Below are 22,263 nucleotides of genomic sequence, written 5' to 3' on the forward strand. Positions count from 1 at the left end.
CTGAAATCAAGAGTCAGACGCTTAATCAACTGAGCCACCCGGGTGCCCCTCAAGTCTGATTCTTAACCATGACCCTTCAGTGTTAGATGTTGCTTGTAGCCGTAAACAGTGTCAAAAGCTGAGTTACAAAGTTCCCATGTAGTCTTAATGTTACATTGATCTAGGTCAATGAAAAATTCCTTATGACTTAGTAAATTAGAGAAAAAGCAAGTTGTAAAACCATACATGAAGTATGGTACCATTTATGAACAAAGCAAAACAAAACCTACAAAATCCACACATACACATATATGTCTATAGGTGTACAAGTCTGTGTATATGTTAAATACACAGAAAAAATTTGGAAGGTTACTAATACTAGCAACACTTAAGAAGGGTGGTGTGGGGCACCTGGGTGGCTCAGTTGGTTAAGCGTCTGGCTTCCCCTCAGATCATGATCTCACGGTTCCTGGGTTCAGTTTGGGTCCCGCATCAGGCTCTTCACTGACATCTCAGAGCCTGGGGCCTGCTTCGGATTCTTTGTCTCCCTCTTTCTGCCCCTCCCCTGCGCACACCCTCTCTCTCAAAATAAACAAATTTTTTAAAAATTAAAAAAAAAAAAAAAAGGAGTCTCTGTCTGCTTTGTAGTTACTTCAATCATTCTGTTTACTGGTGACCTTTGCTCCCCAACCTTCATTTGGTCACTCAGTGCCTCATATTTACATATTTCAGGTATAACTACATAGAAAAGACCGACTCTCAGTCCTGATTCCAAATACCTATGGAAAGGAACCTGACAGTCCAGATTGGGTCAGGTACCCATTCTGGTTAATCAACCAGGGGGACAGCCAGATAATACATAGCACAAAAATGACAAAGGGAATGATCTCCACTTTACCCCTTAGAAAGATGAAATTCAAGTGAGTAACTTCTCCATGATCACATAACTTTTAGGGGAAGGTAGGAGCTGAGATTTTGAATGTAGATCCATTGGACTTTAAAGCTTATGCACCATATATCATATGCTTGGAGATATTTATCTTGGAACAAACTGAGATCAGCCATGATAACCGTCCTTGAGCACCTGAAAAGGAGCAATTACCTACGTCTGGAAAGGTTAGCACCAGGGCTATTTAAAGAGACAGATTTTCCTGCAGTTAAGGGAGGAAAGGGAGGGAAAAAGCACTCTATGAAACTTGTCCAAACACAGAACAACTTATCTCAAGCTCCCTATCACTGAGGTATCCGAAGCTATGTTATATGGCTAAATGAACCATATGGTATGCTTATTATAAAGCTAGGAGTACAGGCCAGCTTGAAGTTTATTTCAAAATGGCGTATTTTGCACCATTCATACAAAGTATGAAAAAAATGGTAAAAATTTAGGTAAACCTTTAGATAGACTGATAATTTTTCAAAAAGAAATACACTATTAAACACATATTTAAATATTAAAAACTCCAAGTCAGATCTCACTATAATGTATTTCAAAAGCGAAATTTAAATTCATTCACTGTGGTTAAACTGCATTCCATATTTGTTGAAATAAATGTCACTGAAACATCGAAATACAGATATATTTATTTATAAATATTAGGTACACAGTTTATAAAAGACTAAAAATCCTCTCTAGGACACAAAACTATTATAGAACAAAGATAGGTGCTATTGTACAAACGGAATGAGTGAACATAAGACTATGTGATTCTTAAGCGCATTTATATTACACACAGTTTTAAAACTACCATATCTTTGAAGCTGTAGAATTGGTAGGCGATGTATTTAAGAATTAGTTCAGAGACTTACAAAACAATTTTATTGGTGATATTTATGTGTGGGGAGAAGAAACTATTTATCGCATATAACTATCACGTTTCAAGGGACATGACTTAACAGGAAAGTTTTTATAAGAAACTATTAGTTATTTTAGAAATTCTACCTACATTAAAATAACATTATATATTCCTGCTCTAATTCCAACTATATCAAGTGAAATGATAAAATTTAAAATTGTAACATTTTAGATAGTCAAGTTACAAAAGGAACTAAAGAAAGAAACTCAGATTCAAAGTTTCAAATACCCACTGAGTTCGACACCTTTTCTTTCTTAGTACAAAGTATCTGCTCTTAGACATGGGGTATTCAGTTAATTACCCTTCCTGGTGACCTCAGCTACAATAAAAAAGAAAGAAGCCAACAGAGACCACAGACTCACTAGCGCTGATGGAAAGGGATAGTGAAGAGCTAAAGCACAACAGACCACAGCAGTCTGGGTAACAACAACTGGGTGGAAAAGCAAGCTAAATCTTCCATGTCTTCACATTTGAAGGGAGTCACTCTACACGTTACAATTACTGACTTTTCGACTGATCTATAGAATCAAGGAAAGGCGATGAAAAGTCAGCATTCTGTTTAAAGGCTGGCATGTATATTATACATTTCAAGAACAAGCCTATGCAAATATATCAATTTTATCTAGAACACCTTTTCTGATGACGCAGCATTACTGTACTTATATTTAATGACTAAAAATTTATCTCTAACTTAAGACGATTAAAAGTGAACAAGTCAACATTATGATGAAACCTGTTTATAGCCAAGGAATATAGTAAACTACTTGACAAATTTACCATCTTAGAAACTCCCTCTGCTAAGATCGAAAAGGTAGGATTAGCTCTCTGCTGCCCAGAAGGCAATACCTGCTATAAGGTATTGAACATCAGTAAGAGAGCTTACTGCCATGAATACTTAGGTACTTGACCCACTCCTAAGAGACACACAAAGCCACAACAAGCAAACAAAATACCCCAGGAACAATAAAAACCCCATTTCTCATCATCACTTTATTTCTCTTCTGCTGTTCCAGGCTCTGAGAACATCGGGCATAGTGCTGAATTGGGACGGCATACGAAAGCATCGGTTTCCCCTCCCAACTCTGTTAATTGTTCCAATGAAGACACACAAGGATAATGGTCTTTTAACATATCTGGCAATTTAGAAGTCTTCTCTTGAATACGTCGAGAACGTCTCACTGGTGTTAGAAACTTTAGCTCTTTAAATGTAGAATCTGTATTGTCAAACTGTATCTTCTTTTTTACACTAAAAAGACAAAAATTATTCCCAGAGTTAAAAAACATTAACATTTTTACTTGTTCTTTTATGCCATTTATCTTACTATAACTTGTATGTTACAACCGTGTGATTGGCTGTCTTACAGAAAAGGAGTTACCAAAGCTCCTTGTAGTTAGGAACTTATTCCTTTCTGTATTTGTTGTCACAGCACATATACAGCAGATTCTTGAATATCTGTACAATTGGCTATTTGCTCAATTCCAAAACCTACTATTATCAATAGCTTACAGACATTAAAGTAAAATATCAAAGTTTTCTTTCACAAAATGGCAATACTTAGGGAAAAGCAAAGCAAATCCAGTATTTAAAGGGTGAAATGTCCCAATGATATTGATTTGCTTGAAACCTTTACCTATTAATAAATGATAGTTCTAATCGCAAGTGAAATATTTTTAGATACCATATTTATTATTCCTAAACATAAAAACAAATCACAGCACAGTACATTTTGAAAGCTTACCTTTGTAGGTATGGTGTAGTAGACACATTATATTTAATTAAGCAACTCCCCCTGGTTTCTGTACTGGGGGTTTTAACATCATTGGTTGAATCGTTTGTTTTGTCATCTTCCTCTTTTTCATCATCTTGGAATACCACATTTCTAGTTTTCTTTTCCATTTCTGGTTTTCCTGACTCTAGATTAACCCCTCTATCTTCAGTGCTGACTTCATGGATGTATTCCTTGGTTGCACAAGCCTCCTCAACATTTTCTCCTATAGAAATACATTTATAGATTAAGCTTTGGGCCAAATTGAAAGAGCAAAATCAGAAGGCATTAAAGTTATTCATAGTTGGTCAGATTTTCAAAATCAACGAAACAAACTGCCATCTCCTAACCATTTCGTTTCCTAAGCTAACACTGCTGAGAACTATTAACAAATATTTACTGGCGCCTGTGGGTCAGGGGTTGTAGATACAAATATAAGAATGAAACCATTCCTGTCCTTTAAGAAGTTGAAAATAATTATAAAATGAGAAAAATGCCATATAACTGAGGTAAGAATAAGGGGTCATAGGAACCCATGAAACGGAATAACTACCTTTGTGTGAGAGACAGCGAGATGGCTATGGAAAGCTTTCAAGTGACACTTAGGCTGGGGCTTGAGAAAACAGTACTCGACAAGACCTAGGAAGACAATCTTGGTATGAAACTTAAAAGAAAATGACCTATTAAGACAACATTAAAGGGCCAGTGTGCTTAGAATACACGGTAAGAAGCAAGGTGGGAATGTGGGGAAGAGGTGATGAGTTCAGATAGGTATGAAGGGCTGGACCGTAATGACCTTTACATGCTAGAAGTTTGGTAAAAATAAATCTCTACTGGAGCGACAGAGATACAATAAGGTTGATCACTAAAACAGATGGTTTAGAATGGCAAGGAATGAAAAGGAATGATCTGTGATGATAAGAAGACAAAGCTATGGTTGTCTTAAGCAAGGTGGCAGAGAGGTAGGCAGTGAGGAGGAAGGGCTCGATTTAAGAGTTATTTCTAAGTTAGGACTTAACAAATGGATGCATGTGTGTGTCTGAATGAGTGTGCAGGTATAGTGCGGGCATCTCTTCCAAAATTTCTTGCGTAGGCCTCTTTAACCACAGAGGATTTTCTTTTTTGGGAGGAAGAGATGATGGTATGGGGAAGCAATGAGGGACGACAATGAGTCCAAAATAAAACATGCTAGATGTGAAACACTGGAGACGTCCTGGTAAATCCATCAAGCCGAGAAGACCTCTAGATTTGACTAGTAGGAAATTATTAGAGATTTTTACTAAGAGGTGTTTCAGTTATATGATACATCTGAATCTAGAAAATGTTTACATTTCATACACCTGACAGCTAATGAATCTCTTACTTCTATCTCCCATCCCTAGCAAAGAGAATTCTTGAACAGCTTCTCTAGAGCACAGAACAGATGACAGAATTTCACAAGTAAAATTTTAGAGATGCTCTAATCAAATTGCCTCACTTTTAACACAGGAAACTGAGGCCTAGAGAGGTAAGGTAACTTTCACAGACACTCAATGACAAATTTGAGTTTTGAACCAGATCTCCTAATTAAAAATTCTTTACACTACATAAAGCCACTGAATCTTGGAGGGAGGTATGCCAACAGATGTAAGAGGAGAGAAACAACTGACAAATTTAACAAGTTTAAAAAGATAAAAGAAAAATAATTCAATGAATTTTAATAAAATCACAATTCACTTGAAGAAAATAAAAAACTTACCATATTTAACTTTTTCCTGACTCTTCATTGTCAGAATATCTGCAATGGTATGTCGCATCTCTTCAATAGGCTTAATTGTTTTAGTGAGGGAAATAAAAGTTTTATATTCTCAGACATTAACGAGATTGTCCAAGTCAAAAATATTTTAAACAGTGATTACATTTCATACAATTAATAAAACAAAGCAATGGTTCTTAGACCATGTCTCTTTTCTCAAAATACTTATTTTGGCCACTCAAATTTTTAAAAATGACTCTTTGCCATTTAGAAAAAATTTTTTTCAGGGGGCGGGGGGCGCCTGGGTGGCTCAGTCGGTTAAGCGTCTGACTTCGGCCCAGATCATGGTCTCACAGTTCGTGGGTTCAGGCCTCATGTTGGGCTCTGTGCTGACAGCTCAGAGCCTGGAGCCTGCTTTGGATTCTGTGTCTCCCTGTCTCTCTCTCTGCCCCTCCTCAGCTCATGCTAGCACTCTGTCTCTGTCAAAAATAAACTTCAAAAATTAAAAAAAAAAAAAAATTTAAAAAAAAATTTTTTTAATGTTTATTTTTCAGAGAGAGAGCCAGAGTGAGAGTGGGGGAGGTGCAGAGAGAGGGAGACACAGAATCTGAAACAGGCTCCAGGCTCTGAGCTGTCAGCACAGAGCGTGACACGGGGCTCCAACTTACGGACCGCGAGATCATAACCTGAGCTGAAGTCGGACACTTAACTGACTGAGCCACTGAGGCGCCCCGACTCTTTTCCAATTTCAAGGGTAGAATTATCAGATTAAAACTTTTCCCCACAATTTTTCTTAAAACTGCTTGTCTAGATATAAACAAAATTCATGGATAAGTAACAAGCTAACACTAATCTCTATTAAAGAGCTAATAATATACAGTAAATTTAATATGAGATTTATACCTTTTCTCCTATGTCCATGGTTATATATTTTTTTCACAGGCTATTAAATGCATCTCTGAAGAGCTCAAGGTTGATCAGCCTAACATTTCACTCATTCAAATTCAACAGTTCACTAAGTGTCCATTATATTCTAGAACATATAAGTACTTACTACGTTCCTTTGAACTGCCCTGACTGCTAATGCAACATATTCAAGACATTATATAAAAGGGAAGTTCTGGCTCATATTCTTAGTTCTAGCACATAGTCCTTAACTACTCACTCATCCTGCTTTCACTTTTCTTTTGCAAATTTTAATCCTTGTTTTCCACTTTCTGCTCCAGTGTCACAGCTTTCCTTTACACACTGCTTTCTATGTGAACCTTTGGCCCCGGTTATGCATCCTAGCTAATCTGCCTTAAGCCACTTTAAGTTATGCCCCTTCTGGTTCAGCGCAGTAGGAACCTAACACTCCCTTCCAGGTGGGATTCTGTCAAATACAATTTCCCTTCAGCAAAGCGCTTTATACATAATAGCCATTGAGAGAATATCTGCTGAATATTTGATTTTTGATTCAGGTGAAGGGTCAAATAGTATCCGTTGGCTTTGCTGAGAATTAAGTGAGTAGACCTTTCTTAAAGAAAGACTAAAGAAAAAAATTTTTTAAAAACTCTCTTTATAAATAATCTCTAAAAATGCATGTTGAGAAACTTGGTCAAAAGGAAATGCATTTTAGAAATATTTGCCCATAAAAGCAAAAACCCAGTCAAATAAAAAAAACTGGAGATACAACTTATTCTAGAGCCAGGGCCTTTGTAGCAATAGACCAGGAAGGGGCGAGAGGTATGGTATCAAATCACTATGGTGGTTACATGTCAGAGAAACTAGTTGACTGCCATTTTCTATGCGTGGGCAGGACCAAACACAGGGCATAAAAATATAAGTACATTAAGAAACGCTCTTAAAGCAATAGGGTTCTCTCACAAAGCCACAGAACCCGCTAACATTTAGATGTTAATTCTACTTACTTTATATTTGTTAAATACATTTTAATATTAAAAATTCAATATCCCAGATATCTTAACTAGGAAATGTGTAAAATGACATGTTGTACTAAAATATTTCTCACAGCATTTTTCACGAAATTTACATTTCAGCTTATATTCATCTTCTAAGTCCGATTATCACTAGTTCACAAGCAAGTTTTAGAAGGTTAAGAAACAGCTTTTATAATATGCAATCATTGTGGCCTTTAAACATTCATTACTACTACATATATAACCACACTTTTATCAAGTTATGTTGTAATGTGCTCCAAAATAACTCTGAATCTTTTACACTGTAATAATAAAGATTATTAAGTTTTAATCTTACCTGAGCGCCCGCCAGAATGGCTTTCTCATAGATTGTGATAATGTTTTCAATAGGACTTGTGAGTGGTTCAATACGTGCAAGGCATATCCAATATTTAACAAGCTTTTTGGCATCCGGAATATTTTTAATCAGGTCATTCAGTATGACCAATATTTCTTCTTTTGGGCATCCCTAAAACAGCAAGAAGTGAAGTGAGTGATCTCATTTAGCCTCCAAACTATGAACAATTAAGTAAGCTTGATCTATAATCAAGATCAATGATAATGAGAGAAAAAACTGATAGAAAACTATTCATAAGAATATTCACTGTTCTCTTCCTTACTCCAAACTTATTCTGAATGGCTAACAAGAAGCATATTAGTCATGAATACAAAGCAGGGAAAAAATGAAATATAAGTTGAGAAAAACATTAAGTCAAAAATGACCAACACTCTACATGGTCTTGATCCTTTTCCTTATCCTTATCCTTTTACATATTGTGGGATTCCATTCAATATTTGAGTTGGAATTTTTGCATCTACGAAATGTTTATGGGGGAGAACAGCTTCTGGTTTTAAAAATTGTCTTTATCAGGTCTTGATATTAAGGCTAAAATGAATCTGTTACGGTATATGTACTTAAGGGCTATACACAGATAGTATACACAGATACACAGATAGTAGGGCAGTTTCAATGACAAACCCCAGCTAAGCAGAATTAAGAATATAATCAGGGAAACTCCGAGTCTAATTTTCACGGGTCCTCAGAATCACAAAAAGTCTAAAGATGCTCATGAAGACCAGAGTAAGGTTTGAAATCATACTCATAGATTCAGTCTTGCTGTGGATCTTGGACACTGTGGGTAACCAAAGCAAGATTAAAAAGTATTCAGGAAATAAAGGAAACATTCTAGAGTTATTATACTCTGTAGGATTTTGGTCCAAATAGTGAAACTCTACAATAAGTTCAAGACCATGATGATGTTGGTTTAGATTAATGGAATTTTGTTTGAAATATTTTAGCTAACTTGAATTTCATGTGAGATAATGACTAATTTATGTAGCTAGTCTTTGGTAAAATATGTAATGAGTGGAAAAAATAATATGAAAACATGCTGAAGGAATGGAAAAAACAGAAGTATCAGAGTGAATATCCACCCTCAGCCCATTTTATATTAACATCTTACAGAAACATAATATTTATAAGTAAAAAAAAAAAAAAATCCAGTAAAAACCTAATTATCCCTTTGATCTATTTATATGAACTCAATGAAAATGCAGTCCATTAAAGGCTAAAGATAAACAATCTCATAATTAACATTAAATCTACATAACACCACTAACACATTACATGGTCAAAGAGTGACAAGGTAATTTAGTGAGATAACATTTATAAGATAATTTACAAACTATAAACTACTATACGAATATAAGGACTGTACCTCACTAATCAGGTTTAGGCATTCAGAAAATGTCTTGTTCACTTTTTCGGTAAATAATCTTTGTTCATCTTCTTCTACCATGGTAGTCCAAAAGGACCCAACTGGGTTTTCGTGTTGCCCTTCAGGCTCAGGCTGGGTAACTCCTGAGCTAGGAGGCCTTTTCAGGACTTTCCTTTTGCCAGCTTTCCACTCACTCAGACGAGCTCTACAGTTAGAAGCAGGATACAAGCATTACCGTGATATTGATGATAGAATTCTCTCAGAGGAGAAGTTAAAAAATAACTCAGGTCTTGAAGTAGCCCCATGCTAGTGGCACATACATAAGTTCACAAGTTCAAAGAAAGAGGAATATTGAACATATCAATGTTAATTATATGCTCAAAGACCCTAAGAATGCATTTTTAAATGGAGAGGTTATAAAATATTTCCCAATTGTATTAAGCATTATAACTTAGATTACATCAGACCTAATGAAAGACACTCAAGCACAAGAACTTAGGTCATACTGTTCCACAACATAAATTTGCTTAAATTTGCACACGACAGAAGAGAATCTACACTTGCACACAAATTCTAATACATTCAAGGAGATGATAAGCCAAACCACAAGAGCTACTCTGCTGAAAATTAAGCTTATAAAACTACATTTACTTACTTTCTCTCTTCTGCTGTTTCTTTGGGCTGCGCTGATCTATCAATAGTTGCTTTTGCTATTGTATGTCTGCGAGGGTCAACGTTTTTCGACTTTTCTATCAGTTTGGTGTTAGAAGACGAAACAGGCCTGGCTACAATTTCAGACTTCACGCTTCTTGTTAGTGTCTTCTTTCTTTCTATATCCTGAGAACCGGTTTTGGCACTAGATGAAACTGTGTTTAATTGCACTAACTCTTTCTCTCGAGGTCCTTTCCGCATCGTAACATTGGCCGAGCTTCTACTGATGCCTGGTCTCACAGCGTCCTGAGCATTGTCGCGGTGACTTCTAATAGGAGGTCGCAGAAGCTGTCTGTTTTGAATTGTAGTGCTCACAAGTTTAGTGGTAGTCGTCACGTTAGAAGCTCTATCGCTTTTCGCTGTCACACTGCTGCTGTTTGTGCGCAGAGGCTCTGTAGCTTTAGGGACTGTAGTCGAAAGTTTCTTTATTGCTGCAGAACTCTCATCTCTGATTTGTAGAGGCTTTCTAAATGAATTAATCTTAGACTGAACAATTTGGCCACGGTAAGATCCAAGCACAAGCTTCTTGGACATGTTAGCATCTTGCTTTGGTTTTTCTGTCATTATTTGTTTCTTTTTATTGTTGTTTTTAAGATGAAACACTTGGCTTAATGTCATGTGTTGACCTGGAGGGTCACCTTTAATTGGTACCAACTGCCCAGTTTGATTATTATCCTCAGAATTAGGTGTATCAATTGCTATAGTTGAATTGGTTAGTTCATTAGAAGGCCTTAAAGGAATACAATTTTTTTCCATTGTTATATTATTTTTGCTCCCGGGAGGTCTACTGACATTTTCTTTACCAGCCTAGAAGAGTGATTTATGACAAATTGGTATTTCAGAATTCATCTCTTTAAGAGTTTAGGAAAGGGAAAGGGGGAAAAGGGACAGTTTATGAGGGCTATGTCCATATCTTACCATTTTTGTTTTAAATTTCAGAACTTTTGTCTCTTCATGGACCTGGCCCTCAGAGGTCATCACTTTCTGGTCTCTACTACTTTAAAAAAAAAAAAGGAAAAAAAGTTTAACCACAGACCAAGTGAGTTTTGTCTTTGGCAGGAGGAATGGGAGGATATTAACAATCATCTGACTTTGTAATTTTAAATTAAGGCAAGAACTGAGCTGAGATTTATTTATGAAGCAAAACTCTTCTTTCTTTATTATAGGGTGACTTAATAGTATAAACAAGATGGCTGGGAATTTAGATATTTTCTTAAAAGTCTTAACACCCTCTCCATACAGAATAGGTAAACACATTTGATAACCTCATTCCAAACCATTCTTCTTAGTCACTCAAACAAATCCTCAAAACCTTTATTAAGCAACACTTCCTTTGGTTAGTTTTCAGTACTTAGTAACAGATTTACATTGAAAAAAAAATTAAAAATAGCCCCTCTTCAAATAAATGGTGCTGGGAAAACTGGACAGCCACATGCAAAAGAATGAAACTAGACCACTTTCTTACACCATACACAAAGATGAACTCAAAATGCATTAAAGACCTAAACGTGAGACCTGAAACCATAAAGCTCCTAAAAGGAAACAGAGGTAGGAAAGTCCTGGACACCAGCCTTAGCCATATTTTGTGGGATGTATTGTGTCCCCTCAGGCAAGGGAAACAAAAGTAAAAATAATGGAAAGTTCATCAAACTAAAAGCCTCTGCACAGTATCAAACCATCGACAAAACAAAAAGGCAATCTACTAAGTGAGAGAAGTTATTTACATGGGATATATCTGATAAATCAGGGGTTAATTTCCAAAATTTATAAAGAACTCCTACAGCTCAACATGAAGAAAACTCAATTAAAAAATGCACAAGCAGACCTGCACAAGCAGGACCCAAGCAGACATTTTTCCAAAAACATTCAGATGGTCAACAAACCCATGAAAAGGTGCTCAACATCACTCGTCATCAGGGAAATGCAAATCAAAACCACAATGAGATAATACTTCACACCTGTCAGAATGGCTACTAACAAAAAGACAAAAGATAACAAGTGTTGGAAAGGATGTGGAAAAAAGGGAGACCTTGTGCAATGAAAATATAAATTGGTGCAGCCAATGGAAAACAGCATGAAGTTTCCTCAAAAAATTCATAAATAGAAATACCAGATGATCCAGTAATTCTACTTCTGGGTATTTACCTGAAGAGTATATGAAAACACTAGTTCAAAAAGATACATGCACCCCCGGGGTTTACTGCAGCATTATTCACAATATCCCTGATATAGAAGCAACCTAAGTGTCCATCAATAAATGAATGGACAAGGAAGATGTGGCATATATATATACACTGGAATATTACTCAGCCATAAAAAAAGAAAACCTTGGGGTACCTGGGTGGCTCAGTCAGTTAAGCATCCAAGTTTGGCTCAGGTCATAATCTTGCAGTTTGTGAGTTTGAGCCCCACATCGGGCTCTGTGCTGACAGTTCAGGGACTGGAGCCTGCTTCAGATTCTGTGTCTCCCTCTCTTTCTCTCTCTCTCTGACCCCCCCCCCCCACACTCTCTGTCTCTCTCTCTCAAAAATAAATAAATATTTAAAAAGAAAAGAAAAGAAAATCTTGCCATTTGTGACACAATGGATAGACCTTGAGGGTATTCTGCCAAGTGAAATAAGGCAGTTGGAGAAAGACAAATACCATACGATTTCACTTATATGTGGAATCTACAAATACAAAACAAAAACAAACAACAAACAAAAAATAGAAACAGACTCAAATACAGACTGCCTAAGAGGAGGGTGGTGGGAGATGGATGAAAATAGGCAAAGGGTAAATAAGTATATATATATATATATATATATATATATATATATATATACATATATATATATATATATATATATATATATATAGGAAAATAGGTATAAAGTAAATAAGTCACTGGAATGAAAAGTATAGTATAGGAAATATAGTCAATAATATTATAGTAACTTTTTATGGTGACAGAAAGTAACTACACTTTCCACGGTAAGCATTTAATGTATTCAACTGTCAAATCACTATGATGTATACCTAAAACTAATATGTCAATTATACTTTGATTAAAAAGAAGAAAAAGGGAAAGAAAAAAAAATAGCCCTCCCAAAAGAAATCCAAAATTTTCCATACACACACAGCCCAATTCATTATAAATATGGACTTCAGTTTCTAGATGGCAATGCATTTAGAATATGTATCTAAAACAAATGCTTCCTCAAGAATTTAACCTACACTCCTTTTAACAGATAGAGACTGTTTAGTACAGGCCATGAGATTCTCTTAGCAAGTCATTATAACAATTTGCATTCCATAAAGAAAAGACAAAAGAGGATCAATTAGACATCCCATTGATTCTAAGACAGTTCCCAAGTTCAGAGATGCTAAAATGTAAAAAAAGGGTACATTTTAGAATCAACAAAGCTTGTTATCCCTGTAGTTGATAATTTGGGTTACGATGCCTCTCGCATCTTTTTGCTTAGTCTGATCGGACAAGGGGCAGAACTTTGACATAGCTTGTACTACACATTTTTAAAAAATTTATTATTTAATTTACATCCAAGTTAGTTCGCATATGGTACAACAATGATTTCAGGAGTAGATTCCTTAATGCCCCTTACCCATTTAGACCATCCCTCCCCCATGTCCCCTCCAGCAACCCTCTGTTTGTTCTCTATATTTAAGTCTTTTATGTTTTGTCTCCCTCCCTGTTTTTATATTATTTTTACTTCCCTTCCCTTATGTTCATCTGTTTTGTATCTTAAATTCCTCATATGAGTGAAGTCATGTATTTGTCTTTCTCTGACTAATTTCATTTAGCATAACACCCTCCAGTTCCATCCATCCCTCCAGTAGTTGCAAATGCCAAGATTTCATTCTTTTTGATTGTCGAGTAATACTCCATTTGTACTACACATTTTGAATGATGGCAGAGTCAAGATGCATCAGTGAACAGAGCAATGTCTCCCCAGTTTAAAGCCCTGCATTCACTGCCTGATGGTAAATACTCCTCTTGTTATTCACTGGCCTGTAGTCCGGTGCGGGGTGGGAGATGATGCTCACGGTCAGTCTGTCAGGTGCTCCCAATGTGGTACCTTAACTAATCAGACCCCCAATTACTTCTGGGCTTACGGTATACTGTGATGTTATCTCATGGAGAACATCAGAAGCAATCTTAACAAGAAATAGCCCTTCTTTCCTCCACCAAAGACTGCCAGCCTATGTGCCTCTGTACCCATATATTCTGCCTTCCTTGGCAAATAAACTGACACCATGCCGACCCATGGGCAAACTCTCCATTTGTGCTCTCTCGCTTGAGCACTGAGGATCTTTGTTCTTATTATTTATTCATTCTTCTGCATCATTAATTACCCCTCTGCTACATCATTCCCATCCGCATATAAACACTGTATATTATACCTCATCTTAAAAGCCTTAAACCCCACATTCCCTTTCAGCTTTATATCAAAACTCCTCAAGAGTATGTATCTAAACACACTGTCCCCATGTTGTCGTATTACATTCTCTCCCCAGCCCATATCCATTGGGAATGTGCCCTCACCACTCTCCTGGAGGCTCCTAGTGTCATCTCCTTCTGTCTTTCTACAACTCAGGGATAATTCTGCTTTCACCTTACTGCACCTTTCAACAGCACCTGACAGGTAGTAATTCTTTCTTTCAACACTCTTCACTCTGCTGCCGGATCACCAACTCCTCCTTTTCCTCCTACCTCGGTGGGCCGCTTCTTTCAAGTCTGTCTCTCTTCTTCCTGACCTCGCTGGGGCTCAAAGCTGCATTCAAATTTTAAACTTTTCTTTTGCCTTTTTATTTTAGTTTTATACTTCTCAGGGACTCCTCTTTTTCTGTCTGTGCTAACAGAATCCTAGCGCTTGGTCTTGAAATTGCTGGCCTTTTTAACTGCTAGCTAAAAAAAACCACAACACATCAGGATAAGGAGAATCCACCTTATTCACCCGTCCAGTATGGAGTTATATGAAAATACATCTGAGTGTGTATATATATATATATATATATATACACACACACATATATATATATATATATATAAAATGCTATTCTACCTTGTGATGATAAAACTGTCCTCACAAGCATTATCTAAACATAGGAATCTTAAAGTACCCACGCTAGAGATTGGAAAATAGAATGATTTAATTTTGAAAAGCTGCAACTCTGATTGGCTATTTAACAATTTGTTGCTCAAGTAATAATATTTAAATTGACATCTGTTTTCTGAAAGGAATAAATATAGTACTTGTGAGATTTCTTGTAAAGCCAGAAGAATTTCAGAATTTTCTTTTCTTCCCATTGTGTATAAGAGTATTATAAACCCCACGACCCAGTTAGATTCCTTATTTAAGTTAGTAGTTGAGAGTCATGCTCTGTCTTACTTGAGTTGATACTCTCTTTGCTCACTCTCTAGTAATCTTATTCCCCCTCAAGGTTTTAAATATCACCTACCAACTGGCAATTCCCATGTTTATATCTCTGACCCCAATCTCAAGCCAGCCCTTCAGATGTGCAACTCTTTGGCTTTTCCACTTGGATGTCTTGTTGGTGCCTCAGATTTAGCATGGCCAAAACAGAGCTCCTGATTACCCCATTCCTCCCTTAGTCTTCCCCATCTCGATATATGGTATCACTAGCCACTCAGTTATTCAAATAAAAAATCTAGGATCATCTTTTTGTCTTAAATGAAGAAACGAGGAATTTGTGAAAGAAAATGTACAACCATTTACATGTAAATGTAAAACATTTAAAGTAACACTAATGTAAAATTAAAAAGATTAAAAATTTGGAATTAATGCCAAACTTACATCAACTTGCAAAATTATAAATAGTTCAAAGAATGTCCGTATACTGTTTTCCCAGATTTGTTTAGTGACAACCTTTTATGCCACATGTATTATAATTTGCACTGTTTCTGAACATGTGTATGTGTGGAATATATACAATGTTTTCTAACTGAACCTTTCAAGTTAAGATATATACACGATTGCTCTTTACCCCTAAATGCTTCAATGTTCATTTCCTACAAGTGGTGATTTTTCTCTTACATAACTGTAACACGGTTATCAAGTTAAATTCAATTTGATATACCCCTTAATCTACTATTTATATTCTAGCTGAAAACTGACACAATAATGTCCTTTATAACATTTCCCCTTTCACAATAGGGTACAAGGGTCAGGTATTGGATTGAATGGTATCTACAAAGACCGACCTTTGTAGCACTGTATAAACCACAGTCAGTATTTTGATATATACAAACACTTTGCTTTAAAATTGTTTCATCATAGAGTGTGAATTAATTTACACAGGAAGCGATGACCTAATGCTGTGCTATCCAAGAAGGTATGGCTACTGAGCACTTGAAAAGTGGCTAGTCCAAACTGACTTGTGAAAGTGTAAAATACACACCAGACTTTGAAAACTCACTACCAAAAAGGAATGCAAAATATCTTAATAACTTTTAAGAATTACATGTTGGAATTATAACACAGGATATATTGGATTAAATGTTACTAGAATTCACCTTTAAAAAATGTGGCTACTAAAAAATTTTAAATTACAGTACAATTGTGGCTCCCATTACATTTTTATTGGACAGCTCTAATTTTAGACCTGAAATCAGAAAATTTGACCTCACCTGGATATGTGATTTTCCTCCTTGTATGCAAAAAACGTTTTTCTTTTTAACATATGTTCCTTGAGTTTCTGTCTTCTTTGTTCTAAATAACAAAAAGGCGACAAGCCAACATTGGTTACAACGATAACATCAAATATTCACTAAATGCAGATCTTCAAAAAATGTTCTACTAGAGATCACATCTTGTATACAACAGAAAATTTCTCAATTCAGAAATAATCCCATTTCTAAGAAACTGTTACCGTAAATGGTGCCCACAACTACTGCACAAGAATCACCTTTTCCTCTGTCTTTAAGTGAAAAATCTGGAGAAAATGATTTTCAATACACGGTTACTGAAAGCCAAGCTTTAAGAAACTAAATAGCAGATAAGAGACACCAGACTCTAAGCTCTAATTTACCAGTACTGGGTTGGGTGAGAGTTTCTTTCCTCTACTTTCCCATGTGGAGGACAAAGAATTAACATTATTTCTGAAGACCCAGCCAACCCTGGATTTACACAAAGTTGATTGATGTCTCTAATTTGAAGCATCAGATGAGGCAGCCCCACCTCTCCAAATACTCGCGCTCAGGAAGAGGGAGAGGCCTGCGCAAGCGCAGTGGGTTCTCGGTCCGGGCGCGGCCCCGCCCCCGCCGGTCCCGCGTCTCGAACGCAGGGGCCGGCTGGAGTGTCACGCACGCTCCCTCACTAAACGGACGTCTTCACTGCGGGCCCATCCTCGCCGCCAGTGGGTCACGCCCGGCCAGTAACGACCTCACGGGAGGCGCTTAGCTCGCACAGTGACACCACGGACCGGGAACCGCTCTGGTTTGTCCATTTCGAAAATGCCGAGGATGCGGCTGCGAGAGGCCGAGCGATCTGTCCAGGCTTCTCACACAACTGGTCAAGACTGAAGCCGGGGGACCCGAGGCCTCGGCCGCTGAGTCCGAGCCACCCCCTCCCCCACGGTCGTCCGCGTCCCCACCCTCTCGGACAAACCCGGGCTTCTGCGGGTCGCGCCGCTCCCGCCACCGCGGCCCTCACCTCTGAACTCGGGCTGGGCCCGCTGGCTCGGGGGCAGTTGTAGCTCCCGGGGCACTGCTGGGGTGCTCATGGCTGCTGCGGGCGGAGGACGCGTCTCGGCCCTGACAGTCTCGCACTGCTCAAGCCAAGGCAGCTGCAAACTGAGCACGCCGCCTGCCCCGCTGCAGGAGGCGCGGCGTGAATTGAATGAACCAATGGGCGCAGGGGGCGGAGCCTGGGCCGCCGTTGCTGGGGCGGGTCTTGCCTCAGCTGGGTTCAGTTAGAGCTGCCCAGCTGAGTCCCGGGGCTGGCAAACCTGATCAGCTGTTTCCGTGTTTGACTTGCGACCTGGGGGGGTGGGCCTGCAAAGTCCTTGCTGTGTGGCAGATGGGACTTGTCTTTGGACGCCCATAGTGCATGGAGGAAGGCAGACTAGAAAATTGTCTATAGGCTGCGCTTATTAAACCAGGGCGTGTTTGCTGAGGAGGCTGTAAGCACCTACTGCTGTACAAAAGCATGTGTATTTCCCTTTCCCAAACATTACTTCGTTGCCATAGGACGACTGGGAAGTGGGATTGTAGGACCGCTGACAACATGGACTCCTCTGGCAGTCCATCCTGTTAATGCTCCTGCAATGACTTCCCTCCGGATCCGTGTTCCAGGACCCCTGAAGGTTCATGTATGCCCTGACCACAATGCAGGATGGCTTGTTCTGATCGTCACGAAAGTGGCGCACAGAAGGAGACACTTTAGCTAAGTAGTAGAGCTGACAGGCCCACAGAAGGTGCCACTCTAAGTAACTGTTCCAGCCGGGTTTTAAGCACGGAGACAGAGACTGGAGGATACAATTTTTGTATCCCTGGCGCGGGTCTGAGAGGCTCCCGAGCTGGCTCTCAACTGCCAGTTCTTGCCGTCTTTTTCTGCTTTTTTTTCTGAAAGCATCATATGGTAGCATCTTGCTAATGAAGTTTGGGATGTTATATTCTGTTGCTGCTTTTTCTTGATGAAATGTTAAGTGTAACATTGTGTAACTTTGCCTGCACTTGAGGCCAGTTCTGGAAGAACTAACAGCCAAACAGCACGCATCACCATCCCTCAGACATTACTGCTGTTTGTATATTACTGTTAATATTGTCAATTATGTACTAAAGTTTCATGGGACAGGCTGGGTAGCCAGGGATTAAGTGACAGAGAACAGTTTAACAAAATACAACAGTAAAAAGAGCGACTCAAAAACCTTTAAACCATTATGCTAAGTGAAAACCAGCTGCAAAAGGTCACATATATGGTATGATTCCATATGAAATATCCATAATAGGTAAATTCATAGAGAAATGAGACAGATTGGTGGTTGCCAGGGGTTAGGGGTAGGGGGGAATAGGGAGAGATCACTGAGCTGTTCCCTTTGAAATGGTAATTTTATGTTATGTAAACTAAAGTGTGTGTGTATGTGTGTGGGGCATGGTTAAAAATAGTGACCCAAACAAAACCCTGAAGAGCTCAAGAGGCTGAGATGGCATGTTGGAAACCCTGCAAAACTGCTAGGTTTTCCAACATGGCACTTTCCCCACAGTCTCCAGACTTACCCACTCCAAGAGTGGTATCTCTTTAAAGACACTTTTCTAAAAATATCATCATCCTACAATAGTTGGGGGAAAGGCAGACCATTCTCTAAAAAGATCCAAGAGAAGAAGTCGTTTCAGAACAATTTTTCAACAACACAGCTGACCATTTAACTGCAGCCACCTGGAGTATCTCTGACCACCCTCCTGTGAAACAAGGAGAGCCCCTGTGGGAGAACAGGATAGGACCATCCAAAGGATAGAAAGAAGACAAAGGCAGGGCTAGGACACAAAGTCCAAGGAGGAAGGTGGCTAAAGAAAGAGGTAATAGTCCAGCGTTGGGCACTGATGAGGTCTAGTAGGATTGAGACTGAAAGGAACCATTGGATTCAGAAGCTAGGAAGTTCTGGCAAAAGCGTTCTGCAGACAAGTACAAAATATTGCTGAGAGAAATTAAAGAAACCCTAAATAAATGGAGACAGATAAGATGTTTTCGCATCACAAGACCCTATGTTGCTGAGATATCCATTCTCTCCAAGTTGATCTATCCAATCCCATCCCAATAAAAACCCTAGAAGATTTTTCTATAGAAATCGACAGATTGTGAAAGTTAAATGGAAATGCAAAGGATCTAGAGAGGCAAACCAATTTTGAAACAGAACAAAGTCGGAGAACTAACACTACCTGATTTCAAAATGTATTATAAAGCCACAGTAACCAAGACGGTGTAGCTGGCATTGGTGTAAAGACAAATCAATGGAATTCAATAGAGATGCCAGAGATATACTTAGACCTCTATGGTCACTTGATTTTCTGCAGTTTCCAAGACAACTCAATGGAAGAGAAGGATAATCTTTCCAACTAATACAGGTAGGTACAGGGACAACTGGATATCCACAGAGAAAGTGTCAACCATGATCCTTAACGCACCTCTTGTACAAACTGTGGGGGGCCAGGCCCCGGCGCCAGGCTGAGACCGGGTCGAGCAACGTTCCCTGTTGACTCAAGCCAACCTGGTGGTTCCCCCTCCCATTCATGTGGGAGGCCGGCCCCGGCGCCAGGCTGAGACCGGGTCGAGCAACGTTCCCTGTTGACTCAAGCCAACCCGGTGGTTCCCCCTCCCATTCCCCCACTTTCAAGGGCACACGAAAGCCTTGTCAAGGCTGAGAGAGTTAATTCCTGAAGCCTGTGGTCTGCAGGTGTTGGCAGTAATGCTACCTCCCTTTTTCTACCCCGAGTCAGATAGACACAAACATGGGAACTGTGTTTTGCTAGCAATCTATCAACAAGGTCTTGTGACCCATTCACAAGGTTCACAAGGTATACAGAACTAAATGTTTTGGCTGGCAGTGATCATGTGAAACCTGTTTATTCTTTGAATGACCTGATCCATATGAGTCTTACATTATAAAAGATTGTGTACAGCAACAATAAAGCCGTCACTTGGGCCATCAGCCCAGGGGACCCTCCTGTTCCCAAACTTTCTCTTCTCTCTTTTTTCTTGCATTCCCCTACCCTCAGGACCCTGACCTCGGTGTTTGTCACGCCGGTCGCAACAACAAACAAACCTCAGAATGGAATGTAGACGTAAATGTAAGAATTCAAACAATAACACCTCTAGAAGAAAACATAGCGGGGGTGGGGGGGCACCTGGGTGGCTCAGTGGGTTGAGCGCCTGACTTCAACTCAGGTCATGATCTCACAGCTGATGAGTTCGAGCCCTGCATCGGGCTCTGTGCTGACAGCTCAGAGCCTGGAGCCTGCTTCGGATTCTGTGTCTCCCTCTCTCTCTGCACCTAACCCACTCACATTCTGTCTCTGTCTCTCTCAAAAATAAATAAACATTAAAAAAAGAAGAAGAAGAAAACATAGGAGAAAAATCTTAGTGATTTGTGTTAGGCAAAGTTTTCTTTCTCTTTTATTTTAAATATAATTTATTGTCAAATTGGCTTCCATACAACACCCAGTGCTCATCCCAACAAGTGCCCTCCTCAATGCCCATCACCCACTTCCCCTTTCCCGTCAACTCTCTGTATTTTGAGTTTGTTCTCTGTATCTAAGAGTCTCTTATGGTTTGCCTGCCTCCCTCTCTGTAACTTTTCCTCCCTTCCCTTCCCCCATGGTCTTCTGTTAAGTTTCTTAAGATCCACACGAGTGAAAACATATGGTACCTTTTTCTGACTTATTTCACTTAGCATAATACCCTCCAGTTCCAGCCATGTTGCCGCAAATGGCTAGATTTCATTCTTTCTCATTGTCAAGTAGTATTCCATTGTATATATAAACTACATCTTCTTTATGCATTCATCCATTGATGGACATTTAGGCTCTTTCCATAATTTGGCTATTGTTGAAAGTGCTGCTATCAACATTGGGGTACAAGTGCCTCTATGCATCAGCACTCCTCTACCCCTTGGGTAAAGTCCTAGCAGTGCTATTGCTGGGTCATAGGGTAGTTCTATTTTTAATTTTTTGAGGAACCTCCACACTGTTTTCCAGAGCAGCTGCACCAGTTTGCATTCCCACCAACAGTGCAAGAGGGTTCCTGTTTCTTCACATCCTCGCCAGCATCTATAGTCTCCTGATTTGTTCAGTTCAGCCACTTGACTGGTATAAGGTGGTATCTCAGTGTGGCTTTGACTTGTATTTCCCTGATGATGAGTGAAGTTGAGCATTGTTTCATGTGTCTGTTGGCCATCTGGATATCTTCTTTGGAAAAGTGGCTGTTCATGTCTTCTGTCCATTTCTTCACTGGATTATTTATTTTTTGGGTGTAGAGTTTGGTGAGTTCTTTATAGATTTTGGATACTAGCCCTTTATCCAATAGGTCATTTGCAAATATCTTTTCCCATTCTGTTGGTTGCCTTTTAGTTTTGTTGATTGTTTCCTTCGCAATGCAGAAGCTTTTTATCTTGATGATGTCACAATAGTTCATTTTTGCTTTTGATTCCCTTGCCTTTGGAGATGTGTTGAGCAAGAAATTGCTGTGGCTGAGGTCAAAGAGGTTGTTGCCGGCTTTCTCCTCTAGGATTTTGATGGTTTCCTGTCTCACATTCAGGTCTTTCATCCATTTTGAGTTTATTTTTGTGTGTGGTGTAAGAAAGTGGTCTAGTTTCATTCTTCTGCATGTTGCTGTCCAGTTCTCCCAGCAACATTTATTAAACAGACTGTGTTTTTTCCATTGGATACTCTTTCCTGCTTTGTCAAAGATTAGATAAGCAAAGTTTTCTTAAATAGGAGACAACACAAACTATAAAAGAAACAGTACACTGGATTTCATCAAAATGAAAACTTTTGCTCTTCAAAAGACACTTTAGAAAACTAAAAGA

General features: G+C 38.8%; 1 protein-coding gene across 4 annotated transcripts; it reads right to left on the reverse strand.

Moving 5' to 3' along the window:
• Window positions 1–1,542: 1,542 nt before the first annotated feature.
• On the reverse strand, window positions 1,543–17,558 carry CKAP2 (cytoskeleton associated protein 2). Of its 4 annotated transcripts, none has more exons than XM_086712883.1 (9): window positions 17,394–17,558; window positions 16,370–16,451; window positions 10,639–10,714; window positions 9,665–10,527; window positions 9,010–9,214; window positions 7,590–7,760; window positions 5,337–5,406; window positions 3,572–3,824; window positions 1,543–3,078 (listed from the first exon to the last, which is right to left on the reverse strand). In XM_086712883.1, exons 1-9 carry the CDS (start codon window positions 17,461–17,463, stop codon window positions 2,823–2,825), a joined length of 2,046 nt encoding a protein of 681 aa, XP_086569009.1. In that variant the 5' UTR covers window positions 17,464–17,558; the 3' UTR covers window positions 1,543–2,822. The 4 variants fall into 4 exon arrangements, with proteins under 4 accessions (XP_086569009.1, XP_025779832.2, XP_086569025.1 ...); XM_025924047.2 differs by having other exon boundaries at window positions 10,639–10,717; XM_086712899.1 differs by lacking the exon at window positions 17,394–17,558 and adding an exon at window positions 16,771–16,873.
• Window positions 17,559–22,263: the final 4,705 nt, after the last annotated feature.

Source organism: Puma concolor, chromosome A1 (genome assembly GCF_028749965.1).
Source record: "Puma concolor isolate L17-30 chromosome A1, mPumCon1.1.hap2, whole genome shotgun sequence".
Lineage (NCBI taxonomy): Eukaryota > Metazoa > Chordata > Mammalia > Carnivora > Felidae > Puma > Puma concolor.

Coding starts and splice junctions, on each gene's coding strand:
- CKAP2 (XM_025924047.2), bottom strand. CDS start 17,463: ATGAGCACCCCAGCAGTGCCCCGGGAGCTACAACTGCCCCCGAGCCAG. Junction 16,452..17,393: donor GGCCCAGCCCGAGTTCAGAG/GTGAGGGCCGCG, acceptor TTTGTTATTTAG/AACAAAGAAGACAGAAACTC. Junction 7,761..9,009: donor GCCTAAACCTGATTAGTGAG/GTACAGTCCTTA, acceptor TTGCTGTTTTAG/GGATGCCCAAAAGAAGAAAT.